This window comes from Oncorhynchus mykiss, chromosome 12 (genome assembly GCF_013265735.2).
Source record: "Oncorhynchus mykiss isolate Arlee chromosome 12, USDA_OmykA_1.1, whole genome shotgun sequence".
NCBI classification, from domain to species: Eukaryota; Metazoa; Chordata; class Actinopteri; order Salmoniformes; family Salmonidae; genus Oncorhynchus; species Oncorhynchus mykiss.
In genome coordinates this window covers 64,605,442-64,626,166 of record NC_048576.1, presented here as the reverse complement: position 1 = coordinate 64,626,166, position 20,725 = coordinate 64,605,442, and the positions used below count along the sequence as shown (strand labels likewise).

Below are 20,725 nucleotides of genomic sequence, written 5' to 3'. Positions count from 1 at the left end.
TACCTGTGTTTTGACATTAAAGGACTCTGTTTTTGTTAAACCGCTTTTGGGTCCTCACTCACGTGCATAACAGTTTACTAAACAGTACATTCTAAATAGTATATAGTACGATTAGTACGCAGTATGCAGTTTAAGTCAATAGTAGGCAAGGCAGATTTTGGAGAAGGCCACAGTGTTGCCTTCCAAAGCCAAACATGAATTTGTAATTTTATTGAACAAGCTTTTTCAAATTCAGCTCACTTCCAGCAAAGTTTGTTGAGTGAACAAACATTCATACTATAGCTAAATGTCTTGTCTTTCTGAAGTCCACCCCACTCACAGAATAACACTAATTAAACCATGTTTATGTTGTTTATTTTACAGTGAAGGCAAACATGAATTTGTATTTTGACTCAAGTTTTTATACATTCAGCTCACTGTTAGCAAAGTTTGTTGAGTTAACACACATGTACACGTTAGCTACATTTATTGTCCTTCTAAAGTCCACCCAACTCACAGAAAAGAGCTGATTAAGCAATTGGTTAAGTTGTCTGTTTTACAGTGTAGTTGCAGCGACTCAATCAACCATCTGTCAGCCCAGTCATTATTATTATCCCATGTGATTGTGATTAGTACACTAGCATATGGCTGTCTAACCGATGCTCAAAGTTTAAGTTGTGTGAAACAATGTGTTGCGTGTATTTTGACAAAATATCCACTTTATTCTTATCAAAACATAATTTGACATGTAAATCATTTTTAGCTGAAAGAAATAGATCACAAAAAGACTGTTCTTTTTGCAAAATTAATCCTATAGTAAGTTAGCATATTCTGTCAAATGAAAATATAAAGTTCCCTTATATAATGTGCAACTTTTTTTCCAGTACAATCCACATTAGTACTGAAAAGCTGATTTACTATCATTTGATTGCAGTATCGTTTAGTTTTTAGGAGTTTGAGGAAAATATACATTTTGTCATATTTTTGTGGTGAAAACAACTGCCATTTAAAGGGGCAGTACACCATCATTTAAAATATACTTAATTTTATTGAAAAAAAGTGATTCATCCATTGATCCTGAGAGACAATGACCAAAAAAATGGCTTAATTGTCTTTATTTACTTACTCCACAGCCAACTGTAGCTGCTAGTGAAACAATGGGAGTGTTAGGGCCTATAGCAGGATGTGTCAAAAAGCATGCACAAATCCTCAAAGTCACTTCAAACCAAATGTTATAGCAACCAAAATACCATAACAAGATGTACATATAGAATATTCTGGGATATTATTGGAATTATTGTATTTATATACCATTTTCCGTAGAATATCTATTTTTCGGAGAATACACACCAATACAGCTCTATGTGTACATTCAGAGGGTAGTTTATTTCTCTATTACACTCCTACCAAGTATGCGTTCCACTGACAAGACTTTTATGAGCTGTTTTGACTTCAACTAAGTATACATCTAAGGTAACTTTTATTTTGTACAATGTCATACCTAGTTATAACCAGTTATAACCATAGGTGAGTACATAACGTGCTCCATCTCTGCAGGTGATCTGTCTATCAGGTCCATCTCCACCCTCTAAGGATATGTATAACTTAACATTAACTTAACATTAACTTAACATTAACTTAACATTAACTTAACATTGTCTACAGAGAAACATGGATTCAAATAAATACTTTTTTCGATTTGCCTTAGAATAACCACTTTTTTGGAGAACAGAATACACAACAATACAGCGCTCTGTGTAGATTCTGAGTCTGAGTTCTGTTTTGCATTTCTATCAACGATAACCATATCGGTGTGATCGAGGCGTTAGGCCAAGACAGTAAGCCTGCCAAAATGAAATAGCAATTGCGAACTCGATCAAATGTTTCTGGAGGAGAATGTTTTATTTTGCAGTGACACTTGCGATATCTGACCGTTTCTGAACGACAACAACCGCACATTTTTGGGGGACCTGTAAAAAGATCGTTTGAATTCAATAGTGTTTTGCGTTTACTTTTTCCCGATATTAAATATGTTGCGCTGCCTGTGAATTCTGAAACCTTGTCTACTCGATAAAAAAAAGACTAGTCTACAGTAGGCCCACTTACAGTTGTAGCCTACACACTTCAATGTAAAAGATCAACTTTCCTTTCACCTGTTAAATTCTACTGTATGTTTGCCTATAAACCGCGCTCCCTTTCGTTACAAAACATAACATTATAATATCTAGTATGCACAATTAAAGATGCGCATGGTAATTTGTTGTACGTCTACTTTGGGAATACGAACTCATCATGGCCAGAAAAGGTGAGGAATTTATTTTGCAATGGTTATGATAGTGTGTATGCATTATGTTTATACATTAAAGTGTCTACTCGAGAATTTGACGTTACAGTATTCAGATGCACTAGCCTAAAAACGTCAATGGAAAAGGTTAACCGTCTGTTTTTACCATGTTAACCGTCTGTTTTTACCATTAAACTGTGCTTCGGATAACAGCAAATGATTGCATCTTGTTATTACATTTAGCTACCTATGTTTTGTTGTTATGAATAAGAGTTATTTTATATTCCTGCACAAGACTACTAGGCTACTTTTTCCTTCTTGCAATGCAATACTTTGACCACTAGAAATTGTGTGTAGTTTACGCATGGTCTAAAGTTTTTCGGGGAATAAGTACATTCTCAAATCAAGTTCAGTTTTTATAAATGCCAACCTTTGCGTGAAACTAGACTCGCATTTTTTGGGACATATTTTGTGTATAAACAACGTTTATAAATTAGACCCGAGCACATCTGCACACTAGAGAAATCGTCCTTCTGTAATGAATACTCGGGGAGAAAAAGGTGTAGATTCACGCACAGATTGTGGCAGGTGTTTATTTCGCGTTCTCGGAAGTCAGGAATCGTGGTCACAGGCAGTCAATGGTCGTCATACACAGGTAGGCAAATAGGCAGGTGAATCCAAACGAGGACTGAAAACTATAACTGGTTCTCACAAACGAGCTAGGAAAAGGCTTAGTAGAGTCAACACGAACAATACCTCACGAAGGCACACAACGAAACAGAACACAAGGTTGACTAAGAAAATAAATACAGAACCTTAGACCTTCCATCACCCATTGAAGCTTATTCTCGAAGCTTATTCTCTGTCCACAGTTGTTTAGTATCCCTAAATATAATGCTAATGTCAGAGGGAAATTGGAAATATAACATTTGTCAATATGATAGTTTATGGTCAAATGATCAATCCAGGAATATACTTGAATATGCAGTTATTATATGTGCACTTTACACTTAATATTCCTTAATATACCTTGATTGTTGTTTTGCTCAGCCTATTTGTTGTAAGATTATGTGTAAGATTGTCTACATGATTTTCATCAAAGGCTAACTCATAGTCCACTGAGTTACCACTAACTTAAAATTGACCACCAGCTCAAGAACATGCTTCATCTGAACTTTAAACACCTGTGACATCATTTTAAAATACTGTATCACATTTCCTTACAGGAACAAGTAACTATTTCCATCTCTCTTCCTGAGAAAGGGTTTTTTGTAGATGACAAGTATGTAGTGTTGTAATTTGCATCAATATACAGTTTTCATAGACCCTATCTTGCCCATTGATTGTGTTACAGAAACAGTGCCTTGTTACCACGCTGGTTGCTTAGGAAGGAACTAGCCAAGGTTGACAAAGTAGCTTGTAGTCTCTTGTTCTCCTTTCTGACTGTATGGATCTTACACCTTACAATGTAACAAATTGCTGTACATTTAAAGTATTTTTTTACAGTTAGATACTGTAATTCTATATTACAGTACAGTACTGTAAAGAGCAATGCATTATGTTGGCTCACTGGCATTCCAATTTACAATAACATTTTACAGTAAAGTAGTATAATTCTGTGGATTATGGTGCATTGTGGGAAAATGTTGTGAGCGAGGAAAGAATCTCTGACTCATTAACATATTTTGAGGGGGGCCTTGTAAGTGGCTATATTTGTTGCACCCCTTAGTGAGAATGCTGTACCACATAGAATGCAGTACCATACCATATATTTTTAGTCTAAAATCTTTTTTTCCTGTAAATCTAAAGTAATTTACTGGCTACTATGCTGCTAGTAATTTACTGTAATTCAGTACCACCCCACAGAATACAGTACCAGATTTATTTTAGGGGGAGGGCAAAAATCCTTTTAAACACTAGTGGGTGCATGCTATTGTTGTTTTGGGCTCATTAACATATTTTGAGACGTGCCTTGTAAGTGGCTATATTTGTTTCACACGTTAGTGACTTTTGTAACAGTTGACTTCTACAACCGTAAAAGCCTTGGTTTCATGCATGTTAACATTAGAAGCCTCCTCCCTAAGTTTGTTTTATTCACTGCTTTAGCACACTCTGCCAACCCTGGTGTCCTAGCCGTGTCTGAACTAGATGCCCCCAATCTTACACAAATTATCAATGAACCTACCAGATACAACCCCAAATCCGTAAACACGGGCACCCTCATAGATATCATCCTAACCAACCTGCCCTCCAAATACAACTCTGCTGTTTTCAACCAAGATCTCAGCGATCACTGCCTCATTGCCTGCATCCGTAATGGGTCAGCGGTCAAGCGACCTCCACTCATCACTGTCAAACGGTCCTTGAAACACTTCTATTCGACCTGCCCGGGGCTGGAATATTCTGGAAGGATATTGACCTCATCCCGTCAGTAGAGGATGCCTGTATTTTTTTTAAATGCCTTCCTCACCATCTTAAATAAGCATGCCCCATTCAAGAAATTTAGAACCAGGAACAGATATAGCCCTTGGTTGTCTCCAGTCCTGACTGCCCTTAACCAACACAAAAACATTCTATGGCGTTCTGCATTAGCATCGAACAGCCCCTGCGATATGCAACTTTTCAGGGAAGAGAGAAACCAATATACACAGGCAGTTAGAAAAGCCAAGGCTAGCTTTTTCAAACAGAAATTTGCTTCCTGCAACACAAACTCAAAAAAGTTCTGGGACACTGTAAAGTCCATGGAGAATAAGAACACCTCCTCCCAGCTGCCCGCTGCACTGGGGATAGGAAATGTTGTCACCTCCAATAAATCCACTATAATTGAGAATTTCAATAAGCATTTTTCTACGACTGGCCATGCTTTCCACCTGGCTACCACTACCCCGGTCAACTGCACTGTACCCCCCACAGCAACTCGCCCAAGCCTTCTCCATTTCTCCTTCTCCCAAATCCAGTCAGCAAATCAGCCGGGCTAGACAATCTGGACCCTCTCTTTCTAAAATGATCTGCCGAAATTGTTGCAACCCCTATTACTAGCCTATTAAACCTCTCTTTCGTGTCATCTGAGATTCCCAAAGATTGGAAAGCACCCGGGTTCATCCCCCTCTTCAAAGACAGGGGACACTCTTGACCCAAACTGCTACAGACCTATATCTATCCTACCCTGCATTTCTAAGGTCTTCGAAAGCCAAGTCAACAAACCGATTACTGACCATTTTGAATCCCACCGCACCTTCTCCGCTATGCAATCTGGTTTCAGAGCTGGTCATAGGTGCACCTCAGCCACGCTCAAGGTCCTGAACGATATCTTAACCGACATTGATAAGAAACAATACTGTGCAGCCTTACTCATTGACCTGGCCAAGGCTTTCGACTCTGTCAATCACCACATTCTCATCGGCAGACTCGATAGCCTTGGTTTCTCAAATGATTGCCTCGCCTGGTTCACCAACTACTTCTCTGATAGAGTTCAGTGTGTCAAATCGGAGGGCCTCTATGTGGGTGCCACAAGGTTCAATTCTCGGGCCGACTCTTTTCTCTGTATACATCAATGATGTCGCTCTTGCTGCTGGTGATTCCCTGATCCACCTCTACGCAGACGACACTATTCTGTATACTTCTGGCCCTTCTTTGGACACTGTGTTAACTAACCTCCAGACGAGCTTCAATGCCATACAACTCTCCTTCCGTGGCCTCCAACTGCTCTTAAATGCAAGTAAAACTAAATACATGCTCTCCAACCGTTCGCTACCCGCACCTGCCCGCCCGTCCAACATTACTACTCTGGATGATTCTGACTTAGAATATGTGGACAACTACAAATACCTAGGTTTCTGGTTAGATTGTAAAATCTCCTTCCAGACTCACATTAAGCATCTCCAATCCACAATTAAATATAGAATTGGCTTCCTATTTCGCAACAAAACATCCTTCACTCATGCTGTCAAACATACCCTCGTCAAACTGACTACCCTACCGATCCTTGACTTCGGCGATGTCATTTACAAAATAGTCTCCAACACTCTACTCAGCAAATTGGATGCAGTCTATCACAGTGCCATCCGTTTTGTCACCAAAGCCCAATAAACTACTCACCACTGCGACCTGTATGCTCTCGTTGGCTGGCCCTCGCTTCATATTCGTCGCCAAACCCACTGGCCCCAGGTCATCTATAAGTCTTTGCTAGGTAAAGCCCCGCCTTATCTCAGCTCACTGGTCACCATAGCAGCACTCACCCATAGCACGCGCTGCAGCAGGTATATTTCACTGGTCACCCCCAAAGCCAATTCCTCCTTTGGCTGCCTTTCCCTCCAGTTCCCTGCTGCCAATGACTGGAACGAATTGCAAAAATCACTGAAGCTGAAGACTCTTATCTCCCCCTCTAACTTTAAGCACCAGCTGTCAGAGCAGCTCACAGATCACTGCACCTGTACATAGCCTATCTGTAAATAACCCATCCAACTACCTCATCCCCATACTGTTATTTTACTTTTCTCCTTTTCACCCCAGTATCCCTACTTGCACATTCATCTTCTGCACATCTGTCACTCCAGTGTTTAATTGCTAAATTGTAATTATTTCGCTACTATGGCCTATTTATTGCCTTACTTCGCCTCATTTACACACACTGTATATAGACTTTTCTTTTTATGTTATTGACTGTATGTTTGTTTATTCCATTCCTCTGTGTTGATTTTTGTGTCGCACTGCTTTGCTTTATCTTGGCCAGGTCGCAGTTGTAAATGAGAATTTGTTCTCAACTGACCTACATGGTTAAATAAAGGTGACAAAATTTTTTTTTAAAGAGTGCTGCACTAATTTAACTGAAATGTGGTAGTAGTTCCCTGTCAAGTTAATGTATATAGGGGACAGATCAGAGTGGCAGCAAGTGTTTTGCCAAGCCATTTTTGTATGTTTTTCCCTGTAATCACGGCCAATTTGGAAGCCTTTGTGTTAGTCCTAGAAGTGCAAGTGATATAAAATACCAAATATTCATAAATATGCTGTAATATACAAACACCTAGCAGCCAACCTGCTTGCACCAATCCCATGTAATTACAGTAAAATACCAATACTACAATAACAGTAGCAATTACTTAAAGTATAGTAAGCTAATTTTACAGTATTGTTCTGTATTGTTGCTATGATATTACAGTAAATTAGAGAAAGTTAGTGGTAAATTACTGTGACTATTACCGTGTCATACTTTGCACTAGTCAGAGATGGGCAAAAAATACATCAAAAGGTATCTTGACACAAATACAAAATACTTCGAAGACCAATGTATCCTTCAATACAAAAACATTCTCAGTAACGGATACAGAAACGTTTTACTTGCTGTGACTTTGGAGAGTGTCTGCTAAATGACCAAAATTGAAATGTAAAAATGATCAACAAGAACATATCACAGTCATAGCAAGTAAACGTTTTTTTTTTTTTTTACCATTACTGAGAATGTTAAAGTTAAGTGGGCTATTTGCAAATTTGTTAGAAAACACAAAATACATATATAAAAAAAAACTGTCACAAAATAGATTAATTGTACGGTAGGCCAGTGAAATACAAATGACAGAGTAGGTATTGAAATACCTATATCAAATGCTTTTAACAGAAATAGTGCACGTAGTTGGCACTAGTTACCTACACTGTAAATCTACAACGGCGTATTAACCACTGTGCTTCCACTAATGCACTGTCAAGTCTAGAAATACAACATGTTGGTGTAGTCAGGTGTTACAGTAATATATCGCTTACATTTGTGTGTCAGTAAAGGTCCTGTAAATCTACAGTCATTTACTGGCTTCTGTGCTGCCATTATTTTACTGTACATTTGCAGATACCTACTGGCTACTGTACTGTCTGTAATTTACTGTAAAAATTATAGCAAATGTTTTACAGTGTGCTTTTGGTCTGTTTGTCTGTGCCTAAGCATGTCAAGGCTCAGTCAGCTCATAAAAGGTTGGGTAAGGTAGGGTAAAGGTCATCTATGAAGTTGGAGTGTGCTAGCAAACACTCACAAGCACATTAGACTTAACCAAGTAATGTGACCAAACCATAGACCAGTCATTTAAGGTTGATATTAATGCATGGTCTGTTGTACATATTTTTTAGAAGGGCTAGGCCCCTTAATTGTTTAAATTTGTCCTGGGCCCCCTATTGGCTAACACCTGCCCTGGCAAGTGGCAACACATTGTCATGAGTGCTTGTGCTCTAAATTTCAGCAATTGTTACTGGTCAGGCAAGTCATTTAAGCTACTCAGAGGTGTCAAACATTCGTGCCATTCATGCTTTGTTGTTGGTGTTGTTGATAGGATGATCATAGGATTATAACCCTTGGGAGAGATTATTTAATACAGATTTCAGCTTGATGGATGTTCATGTATGATACATGTGAATGTACAGAATGTGTGCTTTCATATCCATCTGGGTTCTCGTCTACTTTCTCTACCACAGTTAGAATACAACAGAGCACAATCAGACCTGGAGTGACTAAGGGGGCAGCTGAAATTGACGAGGGGGCACAATTTTTGTTGCGTTCTTGCTTTGGAATTATATTGAATTCTGCTTATATCACGCTATACCACAATAAACATAAAGTTCAAATGCGGAGACTCCGAGATCATTGAGCGCTTTTGAAGTGACAGGTTGGTGTGAAATCCTTTGCCTATCTCCGCTGTGCTGTATCAGCACAATGAACAGCGTAAGGCCATTTTGGTAATGAATATAGGCTATAAGATAGATAGGCTGCTTGTAATAGGTGAATTACCCTATGTGAATGTAGGCATGCACACAGCTGTCTTACCAAAATAATGCAAACTAAATGTTGAAAGTAGTAGCCTAGTTATTCATGCATGCAAACAAACATACTGAATAGCACTTTGGCTTACAATATCAACACAACTGCAAATGCAAACGAATACCAACAAAACAGTGGTATCTCGTAGTAGGCCAGGTAAACAAAATATCAGATCGATAAAGTCATGGCACAATCTATATTTAGGCTAGTTACATTAACAGTAAACGAATGCAGTAAATAAAAGACGAATAGTTTAATCTTTTTCACATCTAGAAAGTCGGCTCTCTGGGCCTCTACCAGTTGGCTGTTGCGTTCATTGAATCGTTCTGACATTTCACCAATGACAGCATCCAACGTGCTGAAGAACAGTGTTTTACACTCAGTCTTTACTCCTCTGTCTGTCGGCCTACTGTACTGTCCACCACGTATTGCTGGATATTAATACTTACATAATGTTGTCATTTTCTTGGGGCTGTTTGTGCGTCAGTACCACAGGCACTGCACTATGCCCAAATTGCTTTGAACTCGATGTTACACCTCAGCTTCTCAATGCACTCCAACGCACTGTGGACCACTTTGACTCTAGTGTAAAGATCTGTTGCTTTTGCCTGGAGTCATTTGTTTGGAGGATCGAAAAGACTGAGGATTCTGGCTGTAAACCTAAATTCAGGGTCTGTCAACGCCTTCAACAGCCCTGTAGCCTCCAATCTTACTTATGTGTTGTGATATGATGTCAGAGGAACTTCTGTGACATCATCACATCACAAAACTTTTAACACCCATTGATACAGTAGCCAGGTGTCCGGTCCATCTTTGATCCAGGAGCCTTTTTAAGGTTTCTGCAGTGTACACGGCAGCCACTGTTGGTTAATAATTTGTAGTGAGTCACAGACATTAAGAAAGTCCTCCAGCACATTCTCAGACAACATTGCGTGAACTACTACTAAGTGAAGCTTGTTTTTCCCCGCTTTTTATGGAAACTCAAGGAGTCATACCTAACCGCCACAGTGGCTTTCCATAGCCCCTCTACACACACTACGGTGCGCTCTGTCCATTGTGCTGACACAGCGCAGCGGAGATACAGATATTGCGAAAACCTGCCACTCAATTATTTTAACCCATTTCCTATTTTTATATAGGGACATACAGTGCCTTGCGAAAGTATTCGGCCCCCTTGAACTTTGCGACCTTTTGCCACATTTCAGGCTTCAAACATAAAGATATAAAACTGTATTTTTTTGTGAAGAATCAACAACAAGTGGGACACAATCATGAAGTGGAACGACATTTATTGGATATTTCAAACTTTTTTAACAAATCAAAAACTGAAAATTTGGGTGTGCAAAATTATTCAACCCCTTTACTTTCAGTGCAGCAAACTCTCTCCAGAAGTTCAGTGAGGATCTCTGAATGATCCAATGTTGACCTAAATGACTAATGATGATAAATACAATCCACCTGTGTGTAATCAAGTCTCCGTATAAATGCACCTGCACTGTGATAGTCTCAGAGGTCCGTTAAAAGCGCAGAGAGCATCATGAAGAACAAGGAACACACCAGGCAGGTCCGAGATACTGTTGTGAAGAAGTTTAAAGCCGGATTTGGATACAAAAAGATTTCCCAAGCTTTAAACATCCCAAGGAGCACTGTGCAAGCGATAATATTGAAATGGAAGGAGTATCAGACCACTGCAAATCTACCAAGACCTGGCCGTCCCTCTAAACTTTCAGCTCATACAAGGAGAAGACTGATCAGAGATGCAGCCAAGAGGCCCATGATCACTCTGGATGAACTGCAGAGATCTACAGCTGAGGTGGGAGACTCTCCACAATCAGTCGTATATTGCACAAATCTGGCCTTTATGGAAGAGTGGCAAGAAGAAAGCCATTTCTTAAAGATATCCATAAAAAGTGTTGTTTAAAGTTTGCCACAAGCCACCTGGGAGACACACCAAACATGTGGAAGAAGGTGCTCGGTTCAGATGAAACCAAAATTGAACTTTTTGGCAACAATGCAAAATGTTATGTTTGGCGTAAAAGCAACACAGCTGAACACACCATCCCCACTGTCAAACATGGTGGTGGCAGCATCATGGTTTGGGCCTGCTTTTCTTCAGCAGGGACAGGGAAGATGGTTAAAATTGATGGGAAGATGGATGGAGCCAAATACAGGACCATTCTGGAAGAGAACCTGATGGAGTCTGCAAAAGACCTGAGACTGGGACGGAGATTTGTCTTCCAACAAGACAATGATCCAAAACATAAAGCAAAATCTACAATAGAATGGTTCAAAAATAAACATCCAGGTGTTAGAATGGCCAAGTCAAAGTCCAGACCTGAATCCAATCGAGAATCTGTGGAAAGAACTGAAAACTGCTGTTCACAAATGCTCTCCATCCAACCTCACTGAGCTCGAGCTGTTTTGCAAGGAGGAATGGGAAAAAATGTCAGTCTCTCGATGTGCAAAACTGATAGAGACATACCCCAAGCGACTTACAGCTGTAATCGCAGCAAAAGGTGGCGCTACAAAGTATTAACTTAAGGGGGCTGAATAATTTTGCACGCCCAATTTGTCAGTTTTTGATTTGTTAAAAAAGTTTGAAATATCCAATAAATGTCGTTCCACTTCATGATTGTGTCCCACTTGTTGTTGATTCTTCACAAAAAAAATACAGTTTTATATCTTTATGTTTGAAGCCTGAAATGTGGCAAAAGGTCGCAAAGTTCAAGGGGGGCGAATACTTTCGCAAGGCACTGTAAAACTAAAACTGAGGGGGCACAAGTTTCAACTGAGGGGCCTAAGCCCCCTTGCCTCCTTGTGGAGCTGGGTCCTGTCACGTGTGCTCCGTCTCCAGCCTCTAGGTCACCAGGCTGCTCATTATGGCGCACACCTGTCGTTACACGCACCTGCGTGTCGTCAGACTCAACTGGACTCCACCACTTCCCTGATTACCTTCCCTACATATGTCATTCCCTTTGGTTCCTTCCCCATGCGTCATTGTTTCTATTCCTGCGTCATGTCTGCGTTGTCCGTGTTTCTTATTTTGTATTATGTTGTGTTTATTTATTAAAACACTCACTCCCTAAACTTGCTTCCCGACTCTTAGCGCACATTGTTACAGGTCCAAGCTCAGTGTGCTGCATAAGGGAGAAGTTGAGCATGTGCGTGTGTGCGTATGTGTGTGTGATTGCCTGCCTCCACAGCAAATTGGCCAGTGTTATCTAGCGTTGATTCCATAATTAAATATACACTGCATTCAGAAAGTATTCGGACCCCTTCACTTTTTCCACATTTTGTTACATTACAGCCTTATTCAAAAATGTATTTAAAAAAAAAATGTTTATCCTCATCAATCCACACACAATATCCCATAATGACAAAGCAAAAACAGGTTTTTAGATTTTTTTTAGCAAATGTATTAAAAATAAAAACACTGAAATAAATTATTTACATAAGTATTCTGCTATACTAACTCTCAACAGTAAGTTGAAAACCCGACTGAGTTCCTAAAAAACAAATAATAATAATCTGGGTCAAGCAACCGTTTTGTGTCATGAGCCTCCCCTGCTTTTCTCTCTCTCTCTCTCTCTCTCTCTTTCTCTTTCTCTATCTCTTTCTCTCTCTATCTCTCTCTCTCTCTCTCTCTCTCTCTCTCTCTCTCTCTCTCTCTCTCTCTCTCTCTCTCTCTCTCTCTCTCTCTCTCTCTCTCTCTCTCTCTCTCTCTCTCTCTCTCTCTCTCTCTCTCTCTCTCTCTCTCTCTCTCTCTCTCTCTCTCTCTCTCTCTCTCTCTCTCTCTCTCTCTCTCTCTCTCTCTCTCTCTCTCTCTCTCTCTCTCTCTCTCTCTCTCTCTCTCTCTCTCTCTCTCTCTCTCTCTCTCTCTCTCTCTCTCTCTCTCTCTCTCTCTCTCTCTCTCTCTCTCTCTCTCTCTCTCTCTCTCTCTCTCTCTCTCTCTCTCTCTCTCTCTGTGTGTGCATTGTTGTAAATTCAGTTTGGTAGCCTGGTGGTTGTTGTCATGTCATTCATTGTTGAGGCCACCTGCCGCTGTATGGAAGCTCTACCAAATAGTTCAAACAATGTAGCGTAACAGAGTAGTGCAAGTATTGGAGATGTTGAAAAGAGAAGAGGGAGTTCTAAATCGGAAATAACACTTGCCAACAAACCAGCATGGTTAGACTTTACCGGCAAGGGAGGTACTGTATGTTTAATGACATTCTCTCTTTCTCTCCTGCTCTTTCTCTCCCTCTGTCTCACACTTCTGTTTTTCTCTCCCTTTCTCATATTTTACTTTCATGTGCTCATGTGCAACAGCTTTAAGCTGCATTTGCTAAAGGGTATTTCAACATACTCTTTATTACAACAGCATATTTCAGTGTTAACACAGTAAAACATAACAGTTTTATCTAGCATTCAGGTTCCCTTATCACATCATAGACATCTTTGTTACTGGTTGTACAATCTTCTATTGGTGTGTAAAGCCTAGACTTCCTGGTCCCACATCTGTTTGTTCTATCATGTCAACTCCATTGCGGTCAACCCGAACTGCTGCTGTGTCAACCCAACTGACAATTTAAATAAAAAAACAACTGACGGTTAAATTAACTCAACTAACTTGGTCAAAATGACCCAGCATGTGTTCTGTCCAATATTTACCCAGAGCTGGGTTACCAAATAACAAAATTGGGTTGTTTGTAGCCCAGCATTTTTTAGAGTGCACAAACAGACCTGCACAGTCTATAGACTCCCTATGATGACAGCTGTACTCATGGGGAAATTGAGTTGTGGGTGATTGAACTGGCCCTACTGCTCAGTTCAGCTTCCCTTTTCTTAAGGAAAGCCTTACAGTCAAGCCCTGATAGGCACTCTGTCACATTTCCACATTAACACGGGCTGTGAGACCATGATTTGTGATTTGTCATGGGGATATTTTTGGCTAGCTACGTGTGGTTAGCTAGCTAAACAATGCCACTTTATATAATGTTTACATACCCTACATTACTCATCTCATATGTATATACTGTACTCTATACCATCCACTGCATGGCCATTCGGCCATCGCTCATTCATATATTTTTATGTACATATTCTTATTCATTCCTTTACACTTGTGTATAAGGTAGCTGTTGTGAAATTGTTAGGTTAGATTACTTGTTAGATATTACTGCATGGTCGGAATTAGAAGCACAAGCATTTCGCTACACTCGCATTAACATCTGCTAACCATGTTTATGTGACAAATACCATTTCATTTGATTTGATATTTCATGAGGTCTGTGGGTCATTCTCTCAGTATATTGTGGTCCAGGAGGTGGGGTTCATATATATACGATCTGTTTTTATGTACTAAGTTGAGGAGACAAATTACTTGGTGTTACCTTAAATTATAAACTGTCATGATCAAAACAAATGGTTGTAAAGATGGGGAGAGGTCTTTCCATAATAGAGAGATGCTTTGCTTTTTTGGCACCACGCTCCAATAATCAAGTCCTGCAGGCTCTAGTTTTGTCTTATCTTGATTGTTATCCAGTCACGTGGTCAGGTGCTTGCTCTTCATTGTATTCAAAGGGCTAATATAAAAACTATTACATGCCAGTCTATCTTGGCTAAGAGCTGAGGAGAGACTGACCACATCACTTCTTCTTTTTTATAAGAAACGTTAATGTGTTGAAAATTCCAAGTTGTTTGCAAGTCAACTTACACACATCTCTGACACACACACTTACCCCACCAGACATGCTACCAGGCGTCTTTTAACAGTCCCCTAATCCAGAACAGAACAAATTCAAGAACCAACCTATACCAAGATGGAGTAGCAGTGCGGATGTGTTTGTTGTTGTCCCATGTAAATTTGGTATTTTTCATATTTTTTTTGTATATATTTCAATATATTTCAATCTCTTTTTCCATTTTTAAATTAAATATACCTTCCGGCAACCTGCCTCACCCAATGTTTTACGGATCTGCTATTTTTAGACGTTATAGCTAGAACCTCCATCAGAGGCGAGCTGTCAGATGCTAACCAGCTAATTAGCTACTAGCTATTTAGTCATTGTTAGCCACTGCCTTTACCTCTAGCTCAGACATCAGCTGCTTTTAACCTGGATAATACCAGCCAGTCTGCACAACGCGATATCAACCCTGAGCTTTGACTGCTTTTCTGACTGCTTTTCTCCACCATTACTCCAGATTACTCCATTACCTGACCATTACTCCAGATCATCGCAGCTAGCTAGCTGCTACCGATTGGCCCAGCCCCGAAGCTAGCCTTTGAGCCAGGCCCATCTCCCGGCCTGCTCAGTGGACCCTATGATCACTCGGCTACACAGCTGATGCCTCCCGGACTCTTCACTACCACTACTAGAAGCCACTACATCGCCGGATTCCTGCCGTAAGCTCTGGCTCTTTGCATCGGATCATCGCAACGAGCTAGCCCCTTGTCCCGAAGCTAGCACCTCGAGCCAGGCGCATCTCCCGGCTAGCAAAATAAATTACTACAGCTACAATACCTCTTTTGCCAATTGGCCTGGACCCTTTGTCAACACGGAGCCTGTTTCAGTATGATATGTTGGATAAAGGAATAAAGACAGACACCAATGTCAGGTTCAATAGCCTTGTTTGTGCATTGTACAAATCCCTACAACTGGAGTCCGGGGAACAGTCCAGCTAGTCGATTACCTATCAACTAGACTCCATAACATCATCCTTTTCAATAGAAAGTGCAAACATAAAGGCATAACATTAAGTTCTTAACAGTCAGGTCATAACAATAGAAAAAGCATTACATTTTCTTTTTACTTCAGTTGTCATCTTCCTTTTTTAATTTAATTATTTAAGAAAAAATATAAAATGTATATAACCGAGGGCAAGTTAACAGTCCCTTGCTTACAGAGTAAGCCTGTCCGGTGGCTTGCACAGCCGACCCACCCGTGAGTAAGTATTGACTCTGACAGGGGTAGGATTAGGGGCACGAGCTGGAGAGCTTGGTGGGGTAGAAGCCTCACCTTCAGTTGGCCCATGTCTCAATTCTGCGCCCCTTACCCTTAGGCCTGGACTGTGATCCAGCTCATCTAGGTGAGTGTATGGCGTGTTCTGGTTTGTCTGCTCTGCTACGTGCAGATCCACCCGATTGCGACGATAGAGGGAGCCACCAACATCCACCAGGTAAGAACGTGGTGCCCAGCCTCCAAAGTCCTGTGTGGTCTCCCGGCAGCGGTTTCATCCTTATCGTTTCACCCACCTCCAGCTCTGGTAGGTCTCGAGCAGTCCGGTCGTAGAAGCACTTAGGGAGCTGCTTTCTGTGACGCAGTTTGTCCGTGACGCCAACCATGACGCAGGGCTCAAGTAGCTTGTTGGCTACGGGGATGGTAGTCTTCAGACGTCTGGACAGAAGGCGTTGTGCTGGGCTGCTGTCCATGTTTTCAGTGGGTGTGTTCCTCCACTGTAAGATCACTTTCCATGGGTCGTTGCTGTCGCGCAAGGCCCTGCTTAACAGGTTTTTTTGCAATCTTGACAGCTGATTCTGCCTTGCCATTTGCTTTTGAGTGTCTTGGAGGGGAGGTCACATGGTCAAACTCCCATTCTGAGGCAAAACGCTTGAACTGTGCAGTGAATTGTGGGCCATTGTCCGTGATTACCTTGTCAGGCTGACCTTGCCTTGCAAAATGCGCCTTGCAGCGCTTTATGACTGTCTCTGCAGACAAGTCAGGGAGCAGTTCAATTTCCCAAAAGTCAGAGTAGTGATCAACGATGAGAAGATAGTCTTTTTGTCTGTGGCTGAATAAGTCCATGCTGACGATTTGACAGGCCCTTGTGGGCAGTTCGTGTGACATCATGGTTTCCTTTTGCTGTTCATGAGCGTACTCATTACATGTGGTACAGTTGCTGACAAAATCTTTAATTTCTGCTTGCATGTTTGGCCAGTATAATGTTTCACGAGCCTGGCGGTAGCATGCGTCACCTCCAACGTGACTGGAGTGAATGCGGGTAAGCATCTCTGGACGTAGTGATTTGGGAATAATGACCTTCTGACCTCTGAACAAGACGCCATTTTGCACGCTGCTCTCATCTCGAAAGGTCCAGTATTCTCTCACTGTGAAAGGTGTCTCCTCTTTCAGGTATGGCCAACCTGCAAGAGCCATGGACTTCAGTGACTGTAGGTGTTCGTCCTTGTCAGTGTGTTGCCTTATCTGGGCTAGGCGGTGATCTGTGACGTTTAAGTAGCCTGCCTGATTGATCTGTTGAACATCTTGTTGTTCCTGCTGTAGCGAACATATGGCCTGCCGCTGATAGACAGTGCCTCTGCCTGTACATTGTGTTGTTGCCCTGCTCAGTGTGTCGCTGATGTACATCTCTGGTCCTGGCTTGTAAATTACCTTCAGGCTGTAGTTTTGCAGAGTCAGGAGCATGCTTTGAAGCCTCTTGGGCGCTTTGAGGAGAGGTTTACTGAATATGGCAATGAGTGGTTTGTGGTCAGTTTCAGCGGTGACCAGGTCTCGCCCATATAAGTAGTGATGGAATCGCTGGCAGGAGAAGACGATGCTGAGGCACTCTTTCTCAATTTGTGCATAGTTTTGTTCAGTGGTGGTGAGCGCTCTCGAGGCAAACGCAACGGGCTGGCCTTCCTGCATAAGGCAGCCAAGTCAAGTCCCCTTTGGCTGGAGTCGCTCTGGATTGTGACAGGCTTCATAACGTCATAGTAGCGCAACACTGACATGGATGAAGCGAGAGATTTCATCTCCTGCACTGCGGCCTCGTGCTTGGGTAGCCAGTGCCATGGTGTGTCTTTGTCCAGCAACCGGCGCAGAGGCTCACAGACTGCTGAGGTGTGGCATGAACTTTGCAAGATAGTTTGCAAATCCGATGAGACGCTGTACTCCTTTTGCATCAGACGGGTTTGGCATGTCGAGGATCGCTCTGACCTTGTCTGGGTCCGGCTCAGGCCTTTTGCCGAGAGAATGTGGCCATGGAAGTGGACGTCTTTCACCTTGAACTGCAGCTTCTTCAGGCCAAGGCGAAGCTTAACTGATCAGCAGCGCTCCATCAGTGCCAGGAGCTACACATCGTGGTCGCGTTCTGCTTCTTCGTCTGTGTCACCACAACCTACGATCAGGACATCATCGGCGATGGGTTCAATGCCCTTGAGCCCAGCCAGTAACTCGTGCTGCTTACGTTGGTATATCTCAGGCGCCACAGAGACACCAAACGGGAGAAAGAGACAGCATTTCTGACCCCAGGGGGTCCAGAAGGTAGTCATCAGGCTGCTTTCTTCATCCAGCTTGCATTGAAGGAATGCATCTCGGGCATCCACCAAAGTGAAAATCCTGGCCTTGGGAAGCTTATAGAGGACATCCTCTAGTGTCGGCATGATGTATTGGGATCGTTTCAGTGCTTGGTTCAGATGCTTTGGGTCGATGCAGACCCTCAGCTTCTCTGTTTTTTTCACTATGACCATATTGCTGATCCAGTCAGTTGGTTCAGTCACAGATGTCATGTGGCCATCGGCCTCATACTTGTCCAGCTGGGCCTTCACAGCCACTTTCATTGCAATCGACACATTGCGAGGAGCACACTGGACTGGAGTGATGCTCTCATCCACTTCAAAGTGTACCTCCACAGATTCAACGGGCATGTTGAATACATCGTCATATCTGCTGAGTAGTTGTTCTTTGGACAGAGGTCCATGCTGGACATTTCGCTACACTCGCATTAACATCTGCTAACCATGTGTATGTGACAAATAAAATTTGATTTGATTTGATTTGCAGGTCATTTGGTACAGTGAACTGCATCAGTCCCAGGCGTTCGCATGTAGAGCCTGAGAGGAGAGGATGTTGACTGGTTTTTACAATCTCAAACTCCAGCTTGTGTTTGCGTCCCCGAATAACACATTCGGTCTCAAAGGTGCCCATAGAGCTCATTAGCTCTCCTGAGTACAGCTTTAGTCTAGTATCACTGGGCAATAGATGTGTGTCAGGTGCCAGATTGATTTTGTCTTTGTAGCTCATTACGTTGCATGTAGCACCAGAATCCAGTTGACATTGTTGTTGCTTGTTGTGTAATCGTAGTGTCATAAACCATTTCTTCCCTCTTGAGTGTACAGCCCCAATGGATTAATGCATGTAAATGTCACTTTCACTGTTCAGCTCTGAACATTGAGTGACATCATCAACACAGTGAATCTTGCCCTCACTCACCCTTCTTTTGCTTTTGAAACACACTTTTGCAAAATGATTATTAGTTCCACAAGCTCTGCATGGTTTTCCGTAGGCAGGGCAGTGCTCTTTGCCACGTGTGTGTGTATTCCCACAGTATTTACATGCTACGGGGCTCTCTGTGTTCACCGTTCGGGGCTCTCTGTGTTCACCGTTCGTGGTGAATTGCTCTGCCTCGATTGGTTTAGTTTGAATGTCTGCCTAGCAACAGCGTGAACATATCAACGTCGGAGCGTGGGGTTTCGATTTCCATTGCTCTCATTCTCATGTCAGTGACTTCAGCAGTGCGGCACATTTCGATGGCAGTTACTAATGTTAAGTCTCTCTCTCTCAGTAGACGCCGGCGTGTATCCTCATTTGCAATTCCCAGCACTATTTTGTCACAAATCAATTCATCTTTCAATCCCCCGTATTCACAAGTGGCGGATTTCTCTCTCAAACGGGTTACAAAGTTGTGTACTGACTCACCCTCTTCCTGTTTGCAGCTTCCGAAAACGAACCGCTCGTAAATTACGTTTCTGGCGGGTTTGAAGTAATTCTCCACTGCATCGAATATAGCCTTTGCATCACACTGTTGTCGTGCTGTGAGGGTGAGATTGTGCCGGTAGATATGCCTGCATTCGCTGCCCATTAAACTCCTCAGAGTTGCAGCTTGTACCTCGTTGGGTTTCTCATGTAGACCGGTCGCCAGCGCATAGTCCTCAAATTCATCCCTGAAGTTGTCCCAATTAGTATTCCAGTCCCCTGTGAGAACCATGGGATTTGGTGGCGGAATGTTCGCTGCCATAGCAATGGAATATGAGATTTCTTTGCCTTCAGTCATCGAAGTAGGTAGTGATGCTAGCTAGTCAGCTAACAACGAGTTGATCAGTGTTGTGAGTAGGAAACGGCGTGTGTTCGCATATGGAACGTAACTGCGCCTATAAAATAACAAACGTGTGTTTTCTGAGCCACTTCTGATACCATGTTTCAGTATGATATGTTGGATAAAGGAATAAAGACAGACACCAATGTCAGGTTCAATAGCCTTGTTTGTGCATTGTACAAATCCCTACACATGGAGTCTGAGGAACAGTCCGGCTAGTCGATTACCTATCAACTAGACTCCGTAACAGAGCCCTGCCAATCCATCATGACTGGTCTGCCGATGTCCCCTCAACCAACCTCTTTCGGACATTTGTGAAGACACTTCTGCTAGCCCCGTCCTGCTAACTTTATGGACACCATGTCTCCCACTTGCTAGTGTAGTAACGGCTTCCCTGTTTCATCTAGCCCTGTGTGTAGTTAACTGACCCTCTCTGCCCATTCTTCGCTATTTTACCTGTTGTTGTTGTCTTAGCTGATTTAGCTGTTGCTGTCTTAGCTAGCTCTCCCAATCAACACCTGTGATTGCTTTATTCCTTTCTTTATATCAATATGCCTTGTATACTGTTAGTAGTTATTTATTTTACTTTT

General features: G+C 42.0%; 1 protein-coding gene across 3 annotated transcripts in view; it reads left to right on the top strand.

The window, feature by feature from the left end:
• The first annotated feature begins 1,790 nt into the window (after window positions 1-1,790).
• LOC110538028 (beta-1,4-mannosyl-glycoprotein 4-beta-N-acetylglucosaminyltransferase) overlaps window positions 1,791-20,725 on the top strand; it is a 39,076-nt gene continuing 20,141 nt past the window's right edge. Inside the window, exon 1 of one of the 3 annotated variants that reach the window (XM_021624564.2) lies at window positions 1,791-2,284. In XM_021624564.2, coding sequence (XP_021480239.1) covers window positions 2,223-2,284 — 62 coding nt within the window. In that variant the 5' untranslated portion in view covers window positions 1,791-2,222. Of the gene's footprint in view, window positions 2,285-2,702; window positions 2,919-13,038; window positions 13,253-20,725 lie in introns of those variants that run through there. The other 2 variants (XM_036938082.1, XM_021624565.2) reach the window with 2 other exon arrangements.